General features: G+C 41.0%; 1 protein-coding gene across 1 annotated transcript; it reads right to left on the bottom strand.

Moving 5' to 3' along the window:
• Positions 1-10,567: 10,567 nt before the first annotated feature.
• Positions 10,568-18,330, bottom strand: LOC112992055 (ovalbumin-like). The gene is made up of 7 exons (XM_026114914.2): positions 18,163-18,330; positions 17,440-17,490; positions 16,028-16,156; positions 15,145-15,262; positions 14,153-14,295; positions 13,650-13,805; positions 10,568-12,223 (listed from the first exon to the last, which is right to left on the bottom strand). Exons 1-7 carry the CDS (start codon positions 18,328-18,330, stop codon positions 11,822-11,824), a joined length of 1,167 nt encoding a protein of 388 aa, XP_025970699.1. The 3' UTR covers positions 10,568-11,821.
• Positions 18,331-22,273: the final 3,943 nt, after the last annotated feature.

Here is a 22,273-nt window from a genome sequence, read left to right as displayed (position 1 = left end):
TATAACTATAGTAAGTCTTCCATTCCTTGTTGACTCAATTATGTCTCACTTTGGTTGGTTGGTTGGGTTTTTTTAGGAGTTATTTATTTTTTGTTATCATCTTTTCTGTAGAATCCACCTTTTAATGAAACAGTGCCTGTTTGCGCTGGTGATTAATTTGTAGAGAGACCTTACAACTTAAGTATTTAAATTAAATATTTCTTCTGCATTTTTTTCTGACATTCTTGTGAAATTTTTCTCTATAGTTTTACCACCTAACATTTCAACCCCTGACACTGAAAAAGAATTGTCTCAGTAAAGAAGACAACATAGAGTAGACAATACAGTACTATAGAGTCTAATGCATCCGTATAGTGTTTATACTCTTACATCTTCCCACATATTGACACAAGCAGGAAGAGCTTTGCTAGGGTGTAATTCTACCCATGCATCCACAAAACTCCTAGGAATCTTCAAGCAATGCAAATTTTGGTTCCCTCTGTGGCTGCTAGAGAACAAAATCCAGGCTACTCTGCCAAATGTAGCACAGCCCCTATGGAGTCAGCGCATTCATGTGACAGTCGTTGCTTAAAGTGGGATAATTTGAACAACAGTGTGTCTAGCTGTTCCCATAATAGAATTTATGAAAACGATGGATATTTAGTATGTCTCTGAATCCAGCCATTTGTGTAGGTGACTAAAGATAGATTTTTAGATTATTTACCAAATCCCCTAGGTTTTATATTTTGGGTTTTAAGATCCATTTATGGTCTTGGCAAAAAAAATATTCATGAAGCAAATGGATTTTTTTTTTTTTTTGAAAATGTAGCTGTTAAAGATAGCATAGTGTTGCAGTATGCTGGGGTCATGAATCTGAACATGTTGCATTCCTTAACTTCATTCAGGGAGTATACTCAGTAAATTCTGCAACTGAGCTTTAGTTTCATTCTTTTGACTTTAGACAAATTCAACTTTGTCTTTTAATTCTAAATGAGAAATTAAAGGGATAGAGAAAATGGGGGAAAAGGCTGTTTTAACATAATACCAGCTCTTGACTGTGGAAGAATTAAGAAGCATGCAAACTTAGACTCAGGCTCATACAAACAAATACTTTATGCTTGGCAGAATGTGAAATGGTAAGAAAAATAAGAAACACACATAGGAAGGTGAGATGAGGTTTCCGCAGAAGCCATCCTTTCATTATTTGTTTCTTCAACTGATCTTGAAGATCTCCAACATAACATTCCATCATTTTTTGTGAGTTATGAGATCATTTTAAAAAATTGCAAGTTAGAACTTCAGTCATAGTTGAAAGAAATGCTTACCTTATCTGCTTCAACTGGGAAGGTAATAGTACAGCTTCACGGATGTATTTAGGACAGACTTGCTGAACTCCTTGAAATATATCTTGTGTAATTTTGTGACACGCCCCATGCTGCCTGTTCTATGTTTATCTAATAAAATGATGGATGGAGTTTATGGTCAAACAGGCACTTTTACTTGGAATAATTCCAGTCTTCAAGAAAAAGTATTTCATCCTAAAATTTCCAGAATCAGATCATTTCATAGCGTATGACACCTTGCGGGATAGGATGGAGGGTAAAGTGGAATATTAAAAATGGTTGGATTATGGCAGCAAATAATGTGGCATGGGTAGTGAAAGCACAGCAAAAAAAAAGATGAGAAATTAAGTGTTGCAGAATGTCTGTAAGGAATTTTGCATAATTTCCTTATTGCTAATCTCTAATGAGTAATAACAGGCCAGATGCCTTTCAGAGTCACCATTCTGTGAACCAGCAAAGTTTGGTAAGGGCAGAACATGCAGTATTGCTTGCTGTGATATTCCCACATTATATTTACGGCAGATTTTCTCACTTCTAGCGATGGATGGATTACCATATGACTAATAAATTCCTTTGTCTCCAGAATCCATAGCTGTTGCTGAGAAAGGGAGAAACTTCTGCTACCAAGGAACTTGTGGAATAACACACCCTTCAAATGTTACTTCCAAAATATAATAATATTGAAATAAATTACTCTGTGAAAACTTGTATGTAATTATCTGTTTCTTGTGCATGGTGCCACTTACAGCCTGCATTGCAAGACACCACTAACACAGAGCACAATTTTTCATCCTAGAGCGATTTGGCTCAGTGAACCCACACACATAGTCATAGTATATGCAGCTCGTCAGAGGAGCAAAACCATCGTTGACCATGTTATGGGAATAGATCTTAATTTTAAAAGCAATGTTCAGAGCATCTGTATTCAGAAGAATTAAAGAGCTAAAGAAAGGCATGATTGGGGAAAGAGGGGCTGAACAGAGAAGAAAGAAGCTTCTGTTGCTGTTTAAATTCAGACTCAGAGATATTCAGACCTCAGTCAGACATTAAGAGAAAAGAATCTGAATTGCAGCTAAAATTTTGAAGGATGATTTAAAATCAGTTGCTCTTTTTGTTCTCCACAGGTCACAGCACCAGGTGCTAGGTTCTAAATGTGCCTTTTTTACATACACAAACCATTCTTATAGACCTTTCATGAGTAACTCCACAGTACCTCAGGTGAACAAACCAGCCGAAGAAATGTTCATGGTCTGCAGGACAGTTATAATATACAATAGTAAGCATAATGGAATTGTGTAATTCCTTTGAAATAAAAGACTGAAAGGACAATAAAGAATATAGCTTGACCTCTCTAAATGCCATGTGATTTTAAAACAGAAATCCAAAGTCAATACACAAACAACTTCTGAAATTGTCTAGAGTAAATGCTTTCTGGGGAGAAGGGATCAATTTCTTAACCCTTTTAGTCATCTGTGCAAGTGAAAAGCCTCTGAACTGTTCATATATTTCTCCCTAATACCATTCTCTTTAGTCCTGTCTAGCTGAAGATGCCAGAGAGCAGTGAAGACTTCAGTCTGTACTGGTGCACTTACATACAAATAGCGCTCTAATGGCACAGTTTGTAGCCCAGGCAGGTCTGCTGCAGCCATTGCTATACAGTGAAAATTCTTTCGAGGAATAAGCATTAGGCCTTGACTGACCCTGCTGGTCCATCACTGCATATTTATGATAAAGAATTCAAGCTGTTCTCTCTCTTGGGCGGTATGTAAACCACTCACCACTGTTGTGAGTCCCTTTTAGCTGAAGATGGCATTGCCATGCTGGTGTAAATATGAGTCAAGTGGTAGATGTGTCTATACACGATGAACATCTTCAAGCACGCAATTCAGAATGCTCCCCAAACTACAGGCAGTTCCTGTGGCTGCTGCCTCTTCTGCCTTTCCTGTTTAGGAATGCTTTGTTTCTGTTCAAACAGGTATTAACAGGTACTGCAGTGGCCCATTGTTGTATCCTTTACAGCCCAGAAATCAAAGGATTAGCCAGTATATTGTACCCTGTCAACTCTAACTTTTGAGTTTGTCTTGAATATTTTCCCCTGATGATCAAAATGTCTAGCAGTACACTCCAACTCAACATGTATGAGCCACCTCAGCATTTGTGCACCATCTACCTGAATCACATGTTTGGATCATCATATACAGTCTGTAATTTAGTCTCTACAAAAATATCAAGTCAGTCAGTATACTTGCTTCATAATAACAGCTGATTTGAAGTGTTAATGTTCTTAGTAATGGCATGGTTTTCAAAACACTTCTGAATTAAGTATACTCATTGATGAAAGGAATTTTTTATTTTGCCAGTGGATAAAGAAGCCTCTCCTCCAGAATCCTCTTATTTCATGACCCAGGTTATTGTTGTTATCGTTTCTTTCTTTTTTCATTGGTCAAATGAATGGTAAATGCAAAACAAGTTTCATAAACCAGAAAGTCAGTCCTAGAGTAAGTAAAAATCTTGATCATGATTAGCCATGAATGCAGAATAATCAGCACAATAGAGTCTTGTATAATCCACTCAGCACCTTTAGACCTGTCATGAAGTCTAAAGATATTAAGGAAACCTTCCTGAAGTTCAAAAGCTGCCTGGGACAACTGGTAATGCATTGCCTTGTCCAGCACAGCTGTGCAAAGCAGTACAAGCAGTTCTGTCACACATCCTTGTCTGACAATGCTTGTCCCACGGAAGAGGTCAGCTAAGACTCTGCTGCCCTTTGCTCTGCCAGGCATTTCATAGTGGAGCGGTCCCTAAGCCAATAGACTCTTGAGTACCTGAGCCTTGGACACCTGAGAATAAAAAAGTCACTCAAAAGGATATGAAGTTCAGGTCAGCTCACAGATCAAAGCCTCCCATCCAATCACAAGTACCTGCACAGAACTCGGAATTTTGTTCTCATCCTTGCACCTGCTGTTTTGCCAGTACAAAGGAGCGTGTTGATCGTTAATTGTTTTGTGTTTGTCTTGGTCCACACTGGGCCTCTGGAAGCTTCCTCTCTATGAGGGACAGAAGGAGCCATTCAAAGAGAACGTGAGAAATCATCTTGCCCAGAATGACTGGCAGTGACTGTTTTGGGGGCTGCCTTCACAGACCTTGGTTCTGTAGCTATCAGCGAGGGTTTCTCTCTCAGCTGTTCTTTGGGACTGTGGCCTTTCCCCAGTGCCAACCAAATGAGCTGACTGGTCAAGCCCCCTCAGACCAGGGCATAGCCCACCTGCAGCAGCACCGTGCCATCCTGAAGAGACTGGAATTGTTGCCCACAACGCTGCCTTGATCTTTCACAGAGTGTGAGAAGGGCATTTGTTTCTCAGTGTTGGTATAATCAGAGTGGCTTTCTCCAGCGATGAGGAAACCTACAGGAGGATCCTATGATGTTCCTGGTCACGAGTGTCTTGCATCTACTCTCTGTGTTTGCTTAACAGCCAGCACACAGCACACAGGGGCTAGTGCCATACAAGGTCTGGACCAGGGCACACAGCAGCCCCTTTGTTGGTCACCATGAGGTATGGCAGAGTCCCTCCCACATCCCTCAAGTCCCTGGGATCAGCTGGCAGGCAGGGTAAGGCCCTGGGTGATTTTACTTCACTGGGCCCTAAGGAGGCAGCCTGGATAACCAGGCCCTTATGCCCGATGTACACATGCTGCAGGGCAGGTTGCCACTGGTGTTGGCACAGCTAGTCCTTGGGCTGTGCCACACGGGAGGTGAGTTAGCAGGCTCCCTCCCCACAGAGAAGTGCGTTTGTGGCAGCCTGTGACTAGCACTGCTCGTGTCACTGTGCCTGCCACTTTACCTCCCACTGCTCACTGCAAGGCTGCCCAGCACACCAGTTACCTTAACGCATACTCCCAGGAAATTCTTGTGGAAAATGAAAACCCATTGTCTGTGTCTGTTTCTCTGGAGATTCCCATTCATTAAAATTTTCTGTCTGGAAGTACACTAGCACTGCACTGGACCGTATCAGGAATGCATTTATGCCCAGAGTGCTCTCTCTTGACTGTGACCAAAGTGCATGACCAAAGAGGATGATAAGGGAAGTCTGTGAGGAAGAGCACAGGCATACATGATATGTCATCTTAATCTTCTCTATTGTCCCTGCCCCTGGCTCACAGGGAGCAGTGGGAGTGGGGCTGCTTCACAAGAGAGGGCGAGCCAGGAGCCAAGGGTGATCCCAGCACAGGTAGTGCTTTCACTGATGTCATGCCATCCTTCAGAGTCTGAACATGGTTGATAAAGCCAGGTGTTGCTAATAGGCTCCCCCAACAACAGCCCCAGACACAGCAAGTGGTGAACTAGCCCAGTGTCCATCCAGGAAGCCCAGTCAGGAGGAGCAGGAGATGGAGCCAGAGACAGGGCTGGAGATAAGGCTACAGCATGGGTCAGAGGTCCATCCCAGAGACAGGGCTGAAACAAAACTGGAGACAGGCACACCTATAGTGTAGCTCGGGCAGTGACTGGATACCCAGGGCTGAGCTGAAATGGAGCCCCTGCACAGTGGGGGAAGTGTGGGGTTGGGGATCCCAAGTGAGGCTGTCAGGGCCATTAAGACCTATTGGTGCCATCAGGGCCCTGACACTGGCTATTTTCAGTTCTGGGGCTTCAGTAACTGGTTGCATTTTCTATACATTTATTACCTGTCAGAGGGCCCTGTAAGCACCGATGCAGCTGTTTGTTATGGATCCAAGTAAGAAAGGCACTCAGACTCTGCAAGGTATTTATTAAAATGCCATTTATTGGAGATGACATGAAAAGGAAAAAGGGGATAGCATAGGTAGTTTTAAGTGCCTTCAGGGAAGCCCAAGCTGTGCAGCATCAGGCATAATTCTGGTCAGGGCATGACACACTGTGTTGATAACATCTGTGAAGAAGTTCACTGGCATTATGGTCTTTAGAGCTTTTACAGAATGTCCTTAGAAGTAAACTAACATTTCTACTGTCAAGAAAAGGATGTTTACCTGAAAACGTGCTGCTTCACTTCAAGATAAAGAGAAGGACCTGTTGGTGGTGTAATCACTAGGTGCGAAGTGGGGGCCAAATCCATTATGATTAGCTGGCTAAGTTTATCCTGTGGCCAAGTGATATGTGCAGCATAGCACAACATAACACAGTCCTACACCTACTCAAGTGGATCACTACCTCCTTGATGTACAATAGTCTTCCAGTTAGGACCACTACAAACCCTGACCCATAGACTTGACTTCCTGGCATGATCTTGGACCTGCCTCATCACTACAGACTTGTTTGGCCATCACTGGATTATGGCTGCTCCTGGGTGCCATCATTGGACCCATCCCTGACCTGAAGCCTTGATTTCTTGCCTTAACCTCAGACCTACTCTCATCAGTATGGACTTTGCCAGTGACCACTGAACTCTTGGTTGAGCCCAGTTATAATCACTAGACCTGCTCTGCTCACTTTGCTTGGGGACTGTAGTATTGCATCCTTTGTCAGTGGAGCCACTGTCCTGCCAACCTGGCTGTCACCCAGAGTCCCGGGGCCTCTTGCTTTGCAGAGTGGGCTTACCGCTGCTGTTCCGTGAAAATCCCCTCTGGTGCTCTCCTTTTCATATGGAAGAGTCTTAGCTCCCTAGCCACAATAAACAGAAAACTGAACCACTGAAAAAACACTGTTCTGTGGTAAATCCTTCTGGGGCTGATACACAGCTTTCAGTCTGATACAGCATGCTGTGATTTTTCAAATATTTGAGAGCCCAAAACGGCTTTCCGCTTGGAATCCAAGAGGTTTTCTGAATGCTGTTCCACTGGCAACTATGACTAGAGCATACTACCTGCAAAGTCCTGTGACTTCAGGCATGGATTTGGTTTGGTTAGAAGAAGGTAGGTTTTTTGGGGAAGTCAAATATGCAAAGAAATGTGGAATGATTGCACAGATCAGTTGTTCCCCAAATGGTAGATATGTCAGCTCCAACCCTGCTCCAAGTAATGTAAGAAGGAAGGCCACAAAGCACACTTATTCTACACATCATTAAAAAGAGTGTGATCATGTGTGTCAACACCGTTTTCATTCCACAGACCTCTAGCAATACTGGGTATCCAAAGCAACACAGTAAGTAGAGAAAATGGAGGGTAGCAAATGGGCAGATGACAGTATCTGGACATGCCAACTTCACTCATGCTGAAAGGGAACAAAAAAGACTATTGGATGATAGCTGCACTCCATCGTTACTTTACTTTTACTGGGTCTCAGAGAGCTCAGAAGCAGCAGGCTGTTTTTGTTCCCCTCGTGGCTTCCCTCATCCCTTTGTAACACCCTCCCTGCCGCTCCTTACAGTATTGCTTCCTAGGTGGGGCACACTCACCACAGCAGCTCCCTTAGAGCAGGTCCTGCTGGCCCAGACCAGCAATGCAGAGCACAGTTCTGGGCCCAGCTACAGATACTGGGTTATAGATGTTATTAAACTTTGTTGAATCTGCACTTTTACCTCTCATTTTAACTTCTGGAGAGATAGGAAGTTTTCTCATCTCCTTCACAAACTGTATAGCTCCATCCTTTCTACAATATTCTTCTCCTGTGGGATTACTTTTTTATACAGAGCAGAGACTTGTCATCTTAAAATGCCACTGGACTTTCACCCAAAAATATTTCTGTCTTTTCCTAAAAAATTACTAGGTATAGTTTCCAAGTACAGTACCACTAGTCTACATTTTCAGCACATAGATCAGAACCATTCACTTGCAAAAAAGTCAAAAAAACAAAATTGCAACCTACATAAAGCTACAAAACTTAATTTTCAACAGATGTCTGTCTTTTGGAAAACTGATAAAAACCATTTAGTATCCCCAGTGAGACCTAATGGGTTATTGTAAAACAGAAGTCAAATACATCTGTTTCACAGCAAGGACACTAGGTGGACCCTGTGCCTTGAAAACTTGTCTAATGTTTTAGGAAGCCACTTTCCGTTTCTGCTTTGATTATCTTCATTTCTTTGCTTTAAAAAAATCATCTAATGGAAGAAAGATTTAACAAAGGATAGCTATTTTTTTTCTATTATAAAATAAATACTCCCATAATTAATGTTGATGGTTTAATTGCCATTGTACCTAGAAAGTGCAGAGTGACAGGCATGCTTATTTCTCCTTAGTAAGAGTTTTATGATTTCTTAATAACCTTTGCTTTTCAGGAAAGTATTTAACTAGTCCTGTCATTTTTCTAAGTTACAGCAAAACTCTATTGACTGCTTTGGGCTATAAGGGAAACACAAATATAATGTATGCAGTAAGCCTTGAAATTTCATATATTTTGAAATACTTTTTTGCTTAAGTACTTGTATTAACAATAGCTTGTCCTTTATGACTGTCTTAGGAAGACCAGAATTTGTGGTATTGCCATTAGACTTCTTAGTGGGTATGAAAATGTGCGCCTTGGCTGTCAGCATCATCATCTTAACTTATGTTTAATCTTGATATTGCAAATGCTTCAGGCACCTCCAGAGACTGGCTTTCTTTAAAACTTCTGAAGTTAAATTACTGGGTACTATAATAGATAGTTTTGCATGTGTACCCCAGCAGAAGGGAGATAGTTCTGTGATTAACACTTTTTTAAAAAAGCTATTTTTTAGATAAACTTTTTATTTGGATAAAATGTAACCCAAGAACGTGCTCTGTAAAGACTGTGAAATAGTAAATAATGTCTCTAGAGGATTATCACTTCAACGGGCAGTAAGAAAGATTTCCTCATATGAATCATTCACAGAATCACAGAATGCATGAGGTTGGAAGGGACCTCTAGAGATCACCTCGTCCAACCCCCCTGCTCATGCCGGGTCACCTAGAGCACGTTGCCCAGGACCCCGTTCAGACAGCCTTTGAATATCTCCAAGGATGGAGACTCCACAACCTCTCTGGGCAACCTGTTCTAGTACTCAGTCACCCTCACAGTAAAGAAGTTTTTCCTCATGTTCAGACAGAACTTGCTGTGTTTCAGTTTGTGCCTGCTTCCTCCTGTCCTATCGCTGTGCACCACTGAGAAGAGTCTGGCCTCATCCTCTGTACAGCCTCCCTTCAGATACTTATACACATTAATAAGATCTTCCCTCAGTCTTCTCTTCTCCAAGCTGAAGAGTCCTAGCTCTCTCAGCCTCTCCTCATTTGAGAGATGCTCCAGTCCCTCCATCCGCTTGGTTGCCCTTTGCTGGACTCACTCTGGTAGCTCCATGCCTCTCTTGTATTGGGGAGCCGAGAACTGGACACAGCACTCCAGATGTGGCCTCACCAGAGCTGAGTAGAGGGGGAGGATCACCTTCCTCAACCTGCTGGCAATGTTCTTCCTAATGCGACTCAGGATGCCTTTGGCCTTCTTGGCCACAAGGGCACATTGCTGACTCATGGTCGACTGGTTGTCCACCGGGACTCCCAGGTCCTTCTCCGCAGAGCTACTTTCCAGCAGGTCATGGGGTGCATGGGGTTCTTTCTCCCTAGGTGCAGGACTCTGCGCTTGCTTTAATTGAACTCCATGAGGTTCCCCTCTGCCCATCTCTCCAGCCTGTCGAGGTCCCTCTGAATGGCAGCACAGCCCTCTGGCATATCGGCCACTCCTCCCAGTTTTGTATCATCAGCAGACTTGCTGAGGGTGCACTCTGTCCCTTCATCCATGTCGCTGATGAATAAGTTGAACAATACTGGACCCAGTGTTGACCCCTGGGGGACACCGCTAGCTGCGGGCCTCCAACTAGACTTTGTGCCACTGATCACAACCCTCTGAGCTCTGCCATTCAGCCAGCTTTCAATCCACCTCATTGTATGCTCCTTTAGCCCATCCCTCATCAGCTTGCCTATGAGGATATGATGGGAGACAGTGTCAGAAGCCTTCCTGAAGTCAAGCTAGACAACATGAACTGCTCAGTTGTGGACATGAGGGAACCGAAGCAGTTCACCTTTTCAGACAAACATTTTTCTCTTGTTATTAAAGTTATATGTCTTTTAAGCATCACCTTTTTATATTTACTGAAGACATCTAGAGGAAATTTTAAAAGCTATCTGGAAATACAATGGCAAATTCAGAGTATGAATAAAATGTCTTGATACAAGATATTGAGAAGAGCTGAAGGTAAGAGCAAGAGCTGTAGACTTTACCTTGCTTAAACTGCAGTCTAAATCATTTCTGTCTATAATCATTACTCACTATTTGGTATTCTTTAGGTTGTGTGATATGGTAACCCAGAATAGGTAATGACGTGTTTAGTTTTCAAAGCTTTTATTAGATAAATACAAGGAGTACCAATTAACATTCCTGAAATCAATGATATGTCACTAGAATGAAGGCAGGAATAATATCAGTTAGGAAGACATTGTATTTTAAAATGATGATTTATAAAGACTAGACTTTCTGTATGCACCCTTAGAAAAAGAGACACAGCCTTAGCACAAAGAAGACCAACTGCATTCCTTCCAGAAGAATGGTGTGCTTCAGTTTAGAATGTAATCTGAAAGTTGTCCAGGAATCAATTAAATGATGGTTGTTCAATGAATTCAACAGAAAGAGACCAGAATTATTCTGAAAGCCGGTTTTGTTTCACAGAACTCACTTGGAGAAATGAGATTTCTCAGTATCAGGTTTCTCAATAGCAGTGGTGGAATTTCTCACAAAAATCAAAACACAGTCTCTGTCTCCTGAGGTTTTAAGTAACAATGGGAAATCTTGCTAAGCTACCTCCTGAAATCCTCATTCAATCTTAAATATAAGTACTAAATCCATGTTGTGTGAGCATATATATACCTCTACCTAAAGATATGAAAATCATATGCTTCTTCAAGAGTCTCTCTCCACTTCAGGTCTTAAATGAGTCTATTACATTCGAAGACAACTTAAACATGTGGGCTGCCATAGTAGATGAGTCAAGGGCTCAGAGTGACATTATAATGACAGATGACCCAGAAGCCACTCCCCAGCAGCTAGCAAGAAGGTAAGCAGAAAACATTGAGATAGGAGCCAGTTAATAACCTGCACAGCAGAATCTTACCCACAAGCATCCCCTCCAGACTGGAGGTCTCCAAGCCCTTGGTTAAGGCACTAGCAACATGCATTAGTCAGCAAGAGCCCACCAGGGGATGGGACAAGCACAGACCATGGCTTTCTATGTGAGGGACTCGCAAGGACTTGGGGTCCTGCTGTAACTTGTTCCTTGAGTGAAAATCACTTGGCCCCTTCCTGGCTAGTGGGTGCCACCATTCTCACCTTCTTGTTCGCTCAGCCTTTGCTCACCTCAAACCATCCTGAAAGCAGTTTGAGAAAAGAAGGAGCGGACATACTTGGTGCTGTCTCCTCATCTTTGGATGTGGCTTTGCTATGGAGGCTTCCCAAATGGGCATTTTTTAGATCAGGCTTTCCACATGGAGAACACATGGAGGAGATGAGGTTATGCTACCATACTACAGTAATGAGGGTCTGTTTCTGGAGGGAAGGAAAGCATTATTTCCAGCTGTCTCTCTTTTTAAGGGTAAAAACATCTGCCGAAGAAGATGATGATGTTGGTTGGGTTGTGTTTGATCAAGAAGAGGAACGGGTGGTCAGCCCTAAACTCCTCAGACACAGGGGAGTGTTTGATCTCTCCCATAGCCCCGGTTGAGCCTGCCACCTCAGTGCCTGCTTCACTGACTTCCATGGATGCCTCGTGGAGAGCCTCAGACATCTTCAGAGTCTCTGCTGCAGAGATGCCGGACAGGTTGGCCAAAGGGCTGAACAGGTCGGTCATGCCCAAAGCTGTTAAGACAGACGTGAGATTATATTTTTCCTCAATCTTCATGCGGGGGAGGTACACTTTCACTGTCTTCTTTTCCATCATATTGGGACTGGTCCACTCAGTTAGTTTTTCAAAGCTGATCGTGCTCTCCAGCTGCAGACAGAGGCAGGAGAATGAATTCCCTCTCACCATTCATTTTTAGCAAGGCTACTCATAAAAAAAAAGAAGGAACAGAATCGTCCCAAATGTGCATTCCCTTTGCATCCTTCTTGCAGTTTATTATTTGCTTCTCCATTACTGCCTATGTCACTGTCCCTTTATTCAGTTCCTTGCCCACCTGACACATCCCCTTCTGTCCAGCTAAACTAGTGTCTCATGTGACACAGTACAGCAGTTTGTCTGGCTTGCAAATTATTCAGATGGTAAAAGAGATTGCAAACAATGCAGTGAGAATTCATGTACAGTTTAGTACCAAACAAATACAAACACTTCCATGTCTTTAATAACTCTGTTTTAAAAATAGTTTCAGTAACTTGCTGAAATAAGAATAATGAATTATATAAAGTAGGCTGCATCACTTTTTCCTCTTTCTTGAGTATAGTTATGTAATTTGATATTATCATGATAACTTTACTTAAAATCATTGATATTGGAATTCTGATCTTATTTCCTAGTTCTTTCAGAATTCCTGCATAAGGATAATCCAGTCTACCTGGCTTATGCACGTATCTTTCTAGTTGTGTTTATCCCTTGCATCTGGCCATTTAAATTTCCCTGTTTGCCATTAGCATTCTACATTCACCCAAATGTTTTGCATCATTTTCCTCATTAAAGAGAGAGGCAAAGGTTCATTTAATTTTGGCACTGTATGTAGAGTTTACACTCTTGTCTCACAATGGCCCCACTTTGCTCTTTTCTATTTACAGGACAAAAACATTTTTGCTATCAGTTTTCATTTACTTATCCAAAACTAACTCAATCTGACTTAAAGCCGTTTAAATATTTTCCTTTACTTTCTTTGCTGTTCTTATTTTCAGTCCTTGCATGTTCATGGATTCTTGCAAGCGTTCCTTTTGCTATTGACATTCATCCCATTAGCTTCAAAGTTCTTCCTCTTTGTTTGACATGACACTTACAAATATCTTCCATGCATTTCATTGACATCTCATGTTATCTCTGATTTTTAGACACTATTTATTGACAGTTTTGTGGATCAGTTACTTTAGCTTGTTGGGTTTCATCATTTGAAAATGGAGAATCTTTTATTAAAAACATGCTTTATCTAACTTTGCATTTTATCCCTTAATGAAGTAATCACAGAAATATTTTGAAAGAAGTTTATTTATAATATTTTATTAGGATTTTGCAGAAAAAAATCTACTAGTGATGCTTGCAAAGAATACCTGGTTTTCATCAGTACTGGTAACATTTCCTCCACAGTTTATATGGGGGAGAGAGTATGAAATTCTCTCTCAATGGAAAAAAATGTCCACATGTACCTACATGATCTTCTGCAGGGCTACAGCAGCCAGGTCCCACTGAACTGATAACTCCACTGCTTCCCCCGCAAGGCCCTTACCTGCTCCAGGCTGGAGGCGTCCTCAGGCAGCAGCACCAACATGCTCAGCTCTCTGCCAGCGTAAGGAAGCTCCAGAACTTTTATTTTCTCATCAGCCACCACGGCTATTTTGAACGTACCATTCTGACACATCATTTGCACAGGCTTGCTTTCTTGCTAAAAAACAGAAATGTGAGAAGCTGTGACGGGGAGCAATGTTTTCTTTAGCCAGGCAAATGTGCAAGCCCTGTAAAAGGGGCTGGGCTTGATTCTCAAGCAAGGCACCTTTGAAGAAGAGATGCGTCTCTATGTTCTTCTCTTGCTTGCTGCTGTGGTCAGGAAGCCTGGACAGATGCAGCTGTTACAAACACTCCCTGGGCTTAACCTCAGGTGCTGACAGCCGGGGCCCAGCTAAAGCACCAGGGTGATGACCACAGCGGCATGTGTGTGTAACACCCAGCCTGCTGACTGTGAGCATCAACAGCCTGGCCTCCTGCCTAGAAGGTGTGTCCATGCCCCCCTACCTTCGTCATGCTGAAGAGCACCTCCTGAGTGTCTTCTTCCCTGAACGCTTTCTTCCACATCCCTTTGAAGTAGATGGCGTTTATAAGAAGCAGTGCAGTATTGAGGTCAACAGAGCCTGGTTCAAGGAAGTCTTGGATCTGTCCTTTAAGAAAGAGGAATCAGGGTAGCGTGTTGTAAGTTACACCTCCTTTGGCATGCACGAATGCCTGCAATGAAGGGCACAGGGATGGGGGTAGGGGTGGGAGCTGTATTTGTGCTGTGGAACTTTGTTTTCATAGCTTTATTCTTGCATCTAAGAGATCGATCAACCTGCTCTTGCTTGACTTGACTTCATTCTCTTCAAGGGGCTGTATGTAGAAATCAGGCTCATAAGAATGATTTAATATAGAATGATTAAATCTGGGCATCTGGCGAGACATTTCTGAAAAAAGACAGGCCAGTTTAAGGGAATACATCCAAGGGCATATTTCAAGCTGATGGTTGGAAAAAGATTTATATAGGGAAGAAGGAATAGGAGTTGGAAAGAGGGATATAGATTTGCTGTCTCCCATTAGCCTTCTTTTTCACACTTCACTCTTGTTTTTCCTCCCATCTTAGTGCTGATAAATTATCACAAGCTCCTGAATCATTCTTTTCCCCACATCAGCCTAGGGTGTGCAGTATTTCCTGTCCTGGAAACCTATTTCTTATACATCCAGCACATGTATGTAAAGTGATTCCAGTGTTTTAGAGCTGGGACTAACCCAATGTGAGTAAAGCTCTCCAGTCACAAAGAATGTGCTGTGCATATCCTGTCACCTCTGCCTTTGCCAGACATATTCAAAAACCCAGTGTCACTACCACACAGGTGCAAAAAACTCATCCATTTCCACAAGAAATATCCACTAATGAAGAAGAGAGGAAGAAATTTCTTTAATTTTTAGTCGGTCTTGAAGTTGTTCTAATACAGTAGCAACAGGGAATTATATTCCAAAATCCTGTCTGACCTTACCATTTGTCTGATTTTCCACCCAGGAATTAATAAGCTGTCTGGCTTGATCTGATGCTGTTTTGAAGTTGATCGTTTCCAGACCTGCTCTGTACAGTTTCTTCACACATTTTAAGTATATCTGTAAAGACAGCAATTGCAGCCACCAAACCAAACCAGGCAGTCTTTAAAAACAGTATAGGGGTGAAATAAATCTTTATAAAAGGACTCTTAATTTGTATGGTAATGGCACGTTTACCTTGTTATCTGTGCCAGAAAAATTACTCTGACTCCCAACATTTTCAAATCTGACATTTTTATTGCTTGACCAGCTAAAATCATATGTTCAAGATGTTGAGATATTTTCTTGAACAAAGCCTGATCCAAAAACATTGTTTCAGGTCCATTGAAGAGTGTTTTCTTATCAATATGTCTGGTCTTTCTTTTGAAGCATTTTTCCTTATTAAATTTCAAGATAAGAAGTTGCTTTGATTTAGAATATTTGTATGCTTTGCTTTGAAAATGTCAAGTAAAAGATTTTGACACTTTCAAAAGCTATTTTTGAAGCTGGATTTTGAAGCCAAGAAATGAGTTGAAATCAAATTATTGCCTACAAAAAGAAAAAAATATATATTATGATGAAAAGGCTTTTGGGAGAGAAGAGGGTGGGGGAAATACTGTATTCCCAAGTAGTTTCACTTATTAACCCATTCATTTCTTAAATAGGCCCATCTTTTTGCCTGGAATTGCATTCCATTCAAGCTGTTTTCAGGGCTGTGCCAAAAAAGCCATGGAATTCTACCCCAGTGAGGAGCACTTGGTTAATGCATCCCCTTCCTTAGGCAGTGCTCCTGGATTACAGGTTTATGCTGGGCTTAGCAAGAAATCACTCTGATGTACAACTCACCGGGAGGATTGGATATGTCTTTTCAGCATAGAGTCTGTTGGCAATGTGGAGTGAATAATTGGCTTTTGGTGCAGTGATGTCAGAGAGAAGTTCTTTAAACAGTATGTGGATGTTCACAGACTTGCCACACTGAGTGGTTGATGAGAAGATAAGAAGGTACACTGTGTTAGCTTATTTTACTAGGAAGAGACCTAGTTATAGGATACAAGTAAAAGGGGAAAACACACACTGTTTAGACATTTGCAAATCAACATGTACTATAGCCTAAAAGCTCCATGGAACAGATGATCAATATAAGTGACTAATGATGTATAATTCATAGCATATGGTAACATTCTTTCTAGGTGATAACAAACAGAAAGCCTCAGTGATGAATCAGAAGCTATATGGCTCAGGAGCAAGGTGCTAATCAAAGAAAAATTCAGGTGTAAGTGATTGAAATTGGTAAGTGCTTCTAGATACAGAGTCTCTAGTTTCCTGCTTCTGTTTGCATTTTCATGGGAACTTTATTTGGATGTTGTGGATGTGAAAAGAGTGCTAGACAATAGGAGAATCAAGCTTCTTATAAAATAATGGAAACTGGATCAACTGTCTAATGCTCCAAGAATGGTATTCTAGGTGACATAGGCTAAGATTATCTAAAAAAAAAGTCATACTGCTAATCACAGACTGGGACTGTGTTTTTTGAGAAGGAGAATTGTGTTGAACTGCTCCTTTCTAGATAATTACCAGTCACTAGAGCCTCTAGCTGATGTTGCCTTTAGTTTTCTTTGAAAAAAAAAGTTTGCATTTTCTATGCAGGTCCCACTTTACACTTGAGGATCCCAAGCAGATGGGGATATGCCAGGGAGTGTGGTTTGTGCTGCCTTCATAGAGAGTAGATGAACACAGAGAAGAGCACACATGTGGTACCAAGAAACAGGGACCCTTCATGGTGCTCTTCCAGTAGCAGTGGGAAGTGGAGCCTGGAAAAGGCCCTGTGGCTTTTTGACAAGTCCAGTTACAGTGGAGGCACGAGTTTTCTGGGGCCTTTTCTGCACAGCATCTTCCTGCCCCAATTTGGAGTCTCTCAGCTGCAATCTGGCTGCAGTACACTGGCTCTAGAGTCCCTTTCACTCACTGTCTCCCAGCAGCACTCTCAGATGTGCAAGTGTATGTTTGCCCAGGTAGGTATCCAGATGCCCAAAGCATCTGTCCCTGTCTTGCCACTTGTTCTGGTGCAGCTTGTGCAACCTGCCTTCTTTCTCTGTTTTTTTAATGGATTTGAGTTTTCCTACATCCCTTTAACTGAGAACATTAGCAAAAGTGTGAGAAGGAGTTAGACCTACCTGAAGCACAGTCAAAACAACTCTGATTTCTACTCTCAGGAGAAAAATTTGAGAGAGAAATAAATGTACCTTAGATTTCTGTACCTTGGTGTAAATAGCTCCTCCAAGTCCTGCAATTTCATCGAAGTGAAGAACCTACAATTGAAAGCAGCAGTAGAATACCTTAAGTATGTGAAGACAACTGAGAATTAATGATGTTTGAATTGACAGTATTGTCTCAGCATAACCAGGTCTGATTAACACGCAGATGAACTGAGAAATTGTGTGTGAACTTGAAATCAGTGCCACTGAAAATTTATGAATGTGACCCTCTGCTTATATCCCTGCTTTCCAGTTACCAGTATTCAGTCTGGAAACCAGTTACACCCACGCTGTATTCTGTTTATAACTGTGACTCTTGTATTCTGAATGTTTCGTTGTATATTGTATATATATTGTATACATATATATATATATATAGTATACTATATATATATAGTATACAAGTGGTCAACTATATCTGGAAAGGATCAGGTCTGGGAGAGACTATAAGCTGAAGAGACCTGCCTTAAACACATTCTTCAAGATTTCTTTTTACTAATGTAAACCAAAGGCTTTTCTTGTCCTTCATGGTGAAAAGTAATGGTAAAATGTTCCAGATGCAAACCTCATGCCTGAATTTCATTCTTCTTCTAGGCAAGTTTGAATTCAGTGACAAATGTGACTATGGCTGGCGTCTCAATTGGAGAAAATCCTGAAAACATTGGTGAATAATTGGTGGTGAACAGGATCAAAAGGAGCTTCTATGCTTTTATGTAAGTAACTTACCTTCTCCATCTGAAATTCAGTGTTACCTCTTGCTCCCAGATAGATCATGGAGAGGGTTGAAATGATGCCCAGGGGGGAGTAGAAAATGTTCTCCTTGACATGGTGGACTTTCAGCTCTTTGAACATATCAAAGCAAAATTCTGCATTTGCTGCACTTATGGAGCCCATTGTGAAATCAGTATTGTCTAGAGTAAATAGAAATATGACTGTGTAGTGGTGATACATAGCACTTACTGTACAAAATAATCTTTAACAGCCCATAAACTATTAGTTCAATGCTATTTCTGTGATGCTAAACCAAACATGTCAAGCCTACAAATCCTGTGATCGCAAGAATTATATAACCTCTGACCCATTTCTCTCCAGATGTGCTTGCTTTCCTTCATCAAGACACTAGCTCATTATCAAAACACTATCTTGTATTTGCCTTTTAGGAAATAGATAATTTCATCCATGCTTTAGTATAATAAAAAACAGCAATGGATGGATGAGATTCCCTATGATATCCAGAAGATGTATGAGACAATGTAAAATTCATATTTCATTTCTCCATTGGCTGCTATGGACCATGCTCAATATCTTTCAGTCAAATGTAGCCAACTTCATATATTCTTAGTGTGCTTCTTGCTGCTTTTTAGTACAAGCAGCCATGAACGTGGAGGTTACTCTCCTGTAATTTATAGGAACAATGGGAGTAAATTTCTCTGTAAACCTAGCTAGTTGTTTAGATGCTGAAATGTAGATTTGGTGAGTTTTTTTATTTGTTTGTTTGCTTGCTTATTTTCCCTGTATTCCTGTTTTTGCCACTTAATCTTTATTGAGGCTTTTTTGCAAAGAAAAAAACCCCCAAATATATACCATAAATACAGGTTCTGGCAGTACAGCTTGTTGCAGCATAGAGCTGCAATAGTTCAGTCAGGTAAATGTCCAGCATGTGCAAATGAATGTGGCACCTTCACTGAACCCTGCAGTCATTCAGTCTCTTGAATCTGAGTCCAAATAAGCTGCATGCTGTTCTTTTATCTCTAAAATAACAGTTAAAGTCAGAGGAATAGCATAGCTGTGGTTTGGAGCAGATGTGTTCCCTTATGTGACCTGAGAAGTGTCTGGCATTAATGACTGTGAAACCCCAGTCATCCACAGTGAATTGTGATATTGTTCCTCTCCTGTGTTCTCCAGAGAGTTAGCTCAGACAGAAGCAATTTTTTATTTCCAAAAGAGCTGTTAAAATGATAAAAGAACTGTTTCAATGTGACACCAGATTTTCAATGGAGAAGAGGTAAGAAACTTAAAGGTATGGTATAAAAAGACTCAGATATTGCACATCTAAAAACATTTGACAGTCAAACAGTATAAAATATATTGATAAAATGAGATAAAATTACTGTATATGCTGGGAGTTTTACATATCTTTCTTATACTTACCTTAAAGTTCTTAAAAACAATCATTCTTTTTTTTCTGTATTAAAGAATACAATAAATACTTAGAAATTGTATTTTACTTGAAGAAACACTTACCCCACAAACTTCAAAGAGGCAGGTAATAATGTAGCTTTCCAGCTGAACCTAAAAAGGTTTTCTCAGCTCCTGTTGATATATACTGTACCATTTGGGACACTCCCACTGTAAACCTTCAGGGAGTCATCCTCTGAGTTACTACCCTTTGTCATTGCCTTTTGATTTATTGCCCTTTGAACCATTGAGTAGACCAGCATTAGACTGGTACTTTCTTTTCAGCAACTCCATCCTTATTTATTGAGGTAACACCTAATGAAAAATTGAATGATTCAAGGTTTTGCTGTAGCTTGTAAGACTGTATCAAGACAATTAGAGTACAAGTCTAGAGTTACATTTAGAGCTGTTCTTTTGAATTCAAACGTTAATGTGATTGGGCCTTACAGGCAACTAGAACCAAGTGAATAATGAATGCAAAAGAGTGTGAGGAAAAAAAAAGTATTACAAAGATATTTAGTAAAATATAATACTTTTAAAATAATATGCTTATAAACCTAGCTGCAGCATCATGTCAAGTGATTTTCACAGTCAATCTATAAATCTTGAAATGTGAAGGGAAACTGAGATCTGGTCCTAGTACAGTGATCTGAGAGTGAGCAAACAGTTCCCACCACAGTCCATCCTTAATAAGTATCCACAGCTATAGGAAAGGTAATCTCTCATTACAAAGGAGCTGCAAGAAAGCACATCAGATTGTTATGATTTTATTCTCTTTCTAGCCTTTTCTTCTCTTCTCACCTATGAGGCACTGTGTATAAGAAGCATACAGAAAGTACTTTAACGCAGTAGTCCCGCCAAGGATGAAGAGAAAAGTGGACATTGGGGTAATGGCTGAATGTCTGATGTAAATGCAACAACTCACTACAGTGTCTATACAGTGAAAGAGAGGGAAGTGCCTCACAGACAGCAGCAATCTGATGTTGGAAAAAATGTGCAGATACAAGCAGAACTAGCTGCAGGATGGCCGTTCTATTCAAAGGGTTTTTTTAATGGGTTTTATTTCATATAAAAACAAAACCAAAACTTTCTATTTATCTTTGAAAAGCAAAACAGGACTGAAATGTATTTTGCCCTGCCCAACTGCAGAACTGTTTCTGGAGTCTGAGGACTGAGGACTTGTAGAAAGCACAGCCACAGGAATATCTATTTCTGTACTCAGGTGATACCAAAGCTTTTTACCTGAGGTAACACTTTAGCAGGTATGAGCCAGAGGTTCTACAAACGTGGGGCAGAGGAGGAAGTCTGAGGAGAAAACTCATTTTGCTAAAACTTCATTCTGAAGAAAATGTTCAGAGCATTGATGTTGAAATGAACTAGAGAATGGAGGAGAGGCATGGCAGAGGAAGAGATTTGAGGAACAGAGTTAGAGAGTATTTGACACTTTGTAAAGTCAGACCCTAGAGTTTTCAGAAATGGATTTTAACCAGCCAATAGAAATTAAAGAATGACCGAATGGCTGAAAGCAAGCTTTTAATTTGCATTCTCCACAGGTCACAGCAACAAGGCTTGTAGTATATGCACAGACCATTCTCATATATCTTCTATACCTAACTTTATTATGGCAGGTGAATAAACTACAGAATCTGTCTGAAGCAGCATTCATGGTCTGTTAGACAATCATAATGCACAATATCAAATATAATTCAATTTTTAAAAGCTATTACTCTCTACTGAATAATAGACTTGATGATCAATAAAGAAACAAACCTGCCATCTCTAAAGGCCACAGGGATGAATAACAGAAATCCCAAGTTTGTACATATGAAGTCACAGAACCTACAGCAGCAGTTACGCCCTCTGGTGAAGGGGAAAGGGGCTACCTTATCCTTTACAGTGTGTTTTGCTCTGCTGAAATGCATGAGTATATGTGCGGAGCCTGATGACTGAGGTGGCTTGCAGCTTGCCAACTCAGAATGTGCTTTCCACCTGAGGAGATGTTACAGCAGTCATGAAAGTGCGTAAATCTAAAGACAGTAAGTACCTTTCCTCACGGCTTGTCTACTGTTCCTTTTTCTGCGAGCTGGGCTGCTGTAGTATTGCCTTCTTTATCCTATGAAGCATTTCCTCTGGAAAGGCACAGACTTTGTGTGGAAAGAGCTTTAGTGTGTTTTCTGTTACTCCCCCACTTTTGCATATTCATATTAGATTTTCACTTGCTGGTCAGGGTGCTACTCAGAATTGCCTTTGGGGCTTCCTTAAGAAACTTTCCTGGTCACACACGCTATCTTTTCGTACATTCTGATTTAATGTTTTTTCCATGTGGGTGTCTGTAGGCCAAGTACTTGAAGAACTCAACTGGCCCTTCACAGATGTTTTCAGTTGTTCGACTACTATTCAAGACTTTCGCAACAAACATCTTGTTGCAGCCTCTTATCTAGAGGAATGCATGGAGAGACTTCTGTTTTGTTCTCCCAGATGACATACTTGCCTTCTTTATATATTCCACACTTCATACCTCTGCAGCAGCACGATCACCACAACAGTCACCAGCATGCAAGTGCTCCTTTGTAATTTTAGATAGGGCATTGGGTCTAGAGAAATCAAATGCTTCTCCTGAAATTCAAAATCTAGGAGTGTAGTGCTGTAAAGCAAGACA

The sequence above is a fragment of the Dromaius novaehollandiae genome, chromosome 2, assembly GCF_036370855.1.
Source record: "Dromaius novaehollandiae isolate bDroNov1 chromosome 2, bDroNov1.hap1, whole genome shotgun sequence".
Classification (NCBI taxonomy): Eukaryota; Metazoa; Chordata; class Aves; order Casuariiformes; family Dromaiidae; genus Dromaius; species Dromaius novaehollandiae.
The sequence above is the reverse complement of the archived record's forward strand: the minus strand, read 5'-3'. Positions and strand labels throughout refer to the sequence as shown.

Bases quoted from the DNA above. Each gene is read 5' to 3' on its own strand.
- LOC112992055 (XM_026114914.2), bottom strand. From the start codon at position 18,330: ATGGGCTCCATAAGTGCAGCAAATGCAGAATTTTGCTTTGATATGTTC. The intron at 17,491-18,162 runs GTAAGTTACTTA...TTTCAATTGTAG, and splicing joins CTGAATTTCAGATGGAGAAG to GTTCTTCACTTCGATGAAAT. The intron at 16,157-17,439 runs GTACAGAAATCT...TCAACCACTCAG, and splicing joins GAGGAGCTATTTACACCAAG to TGTGGCAAGTCTGTGAACAT.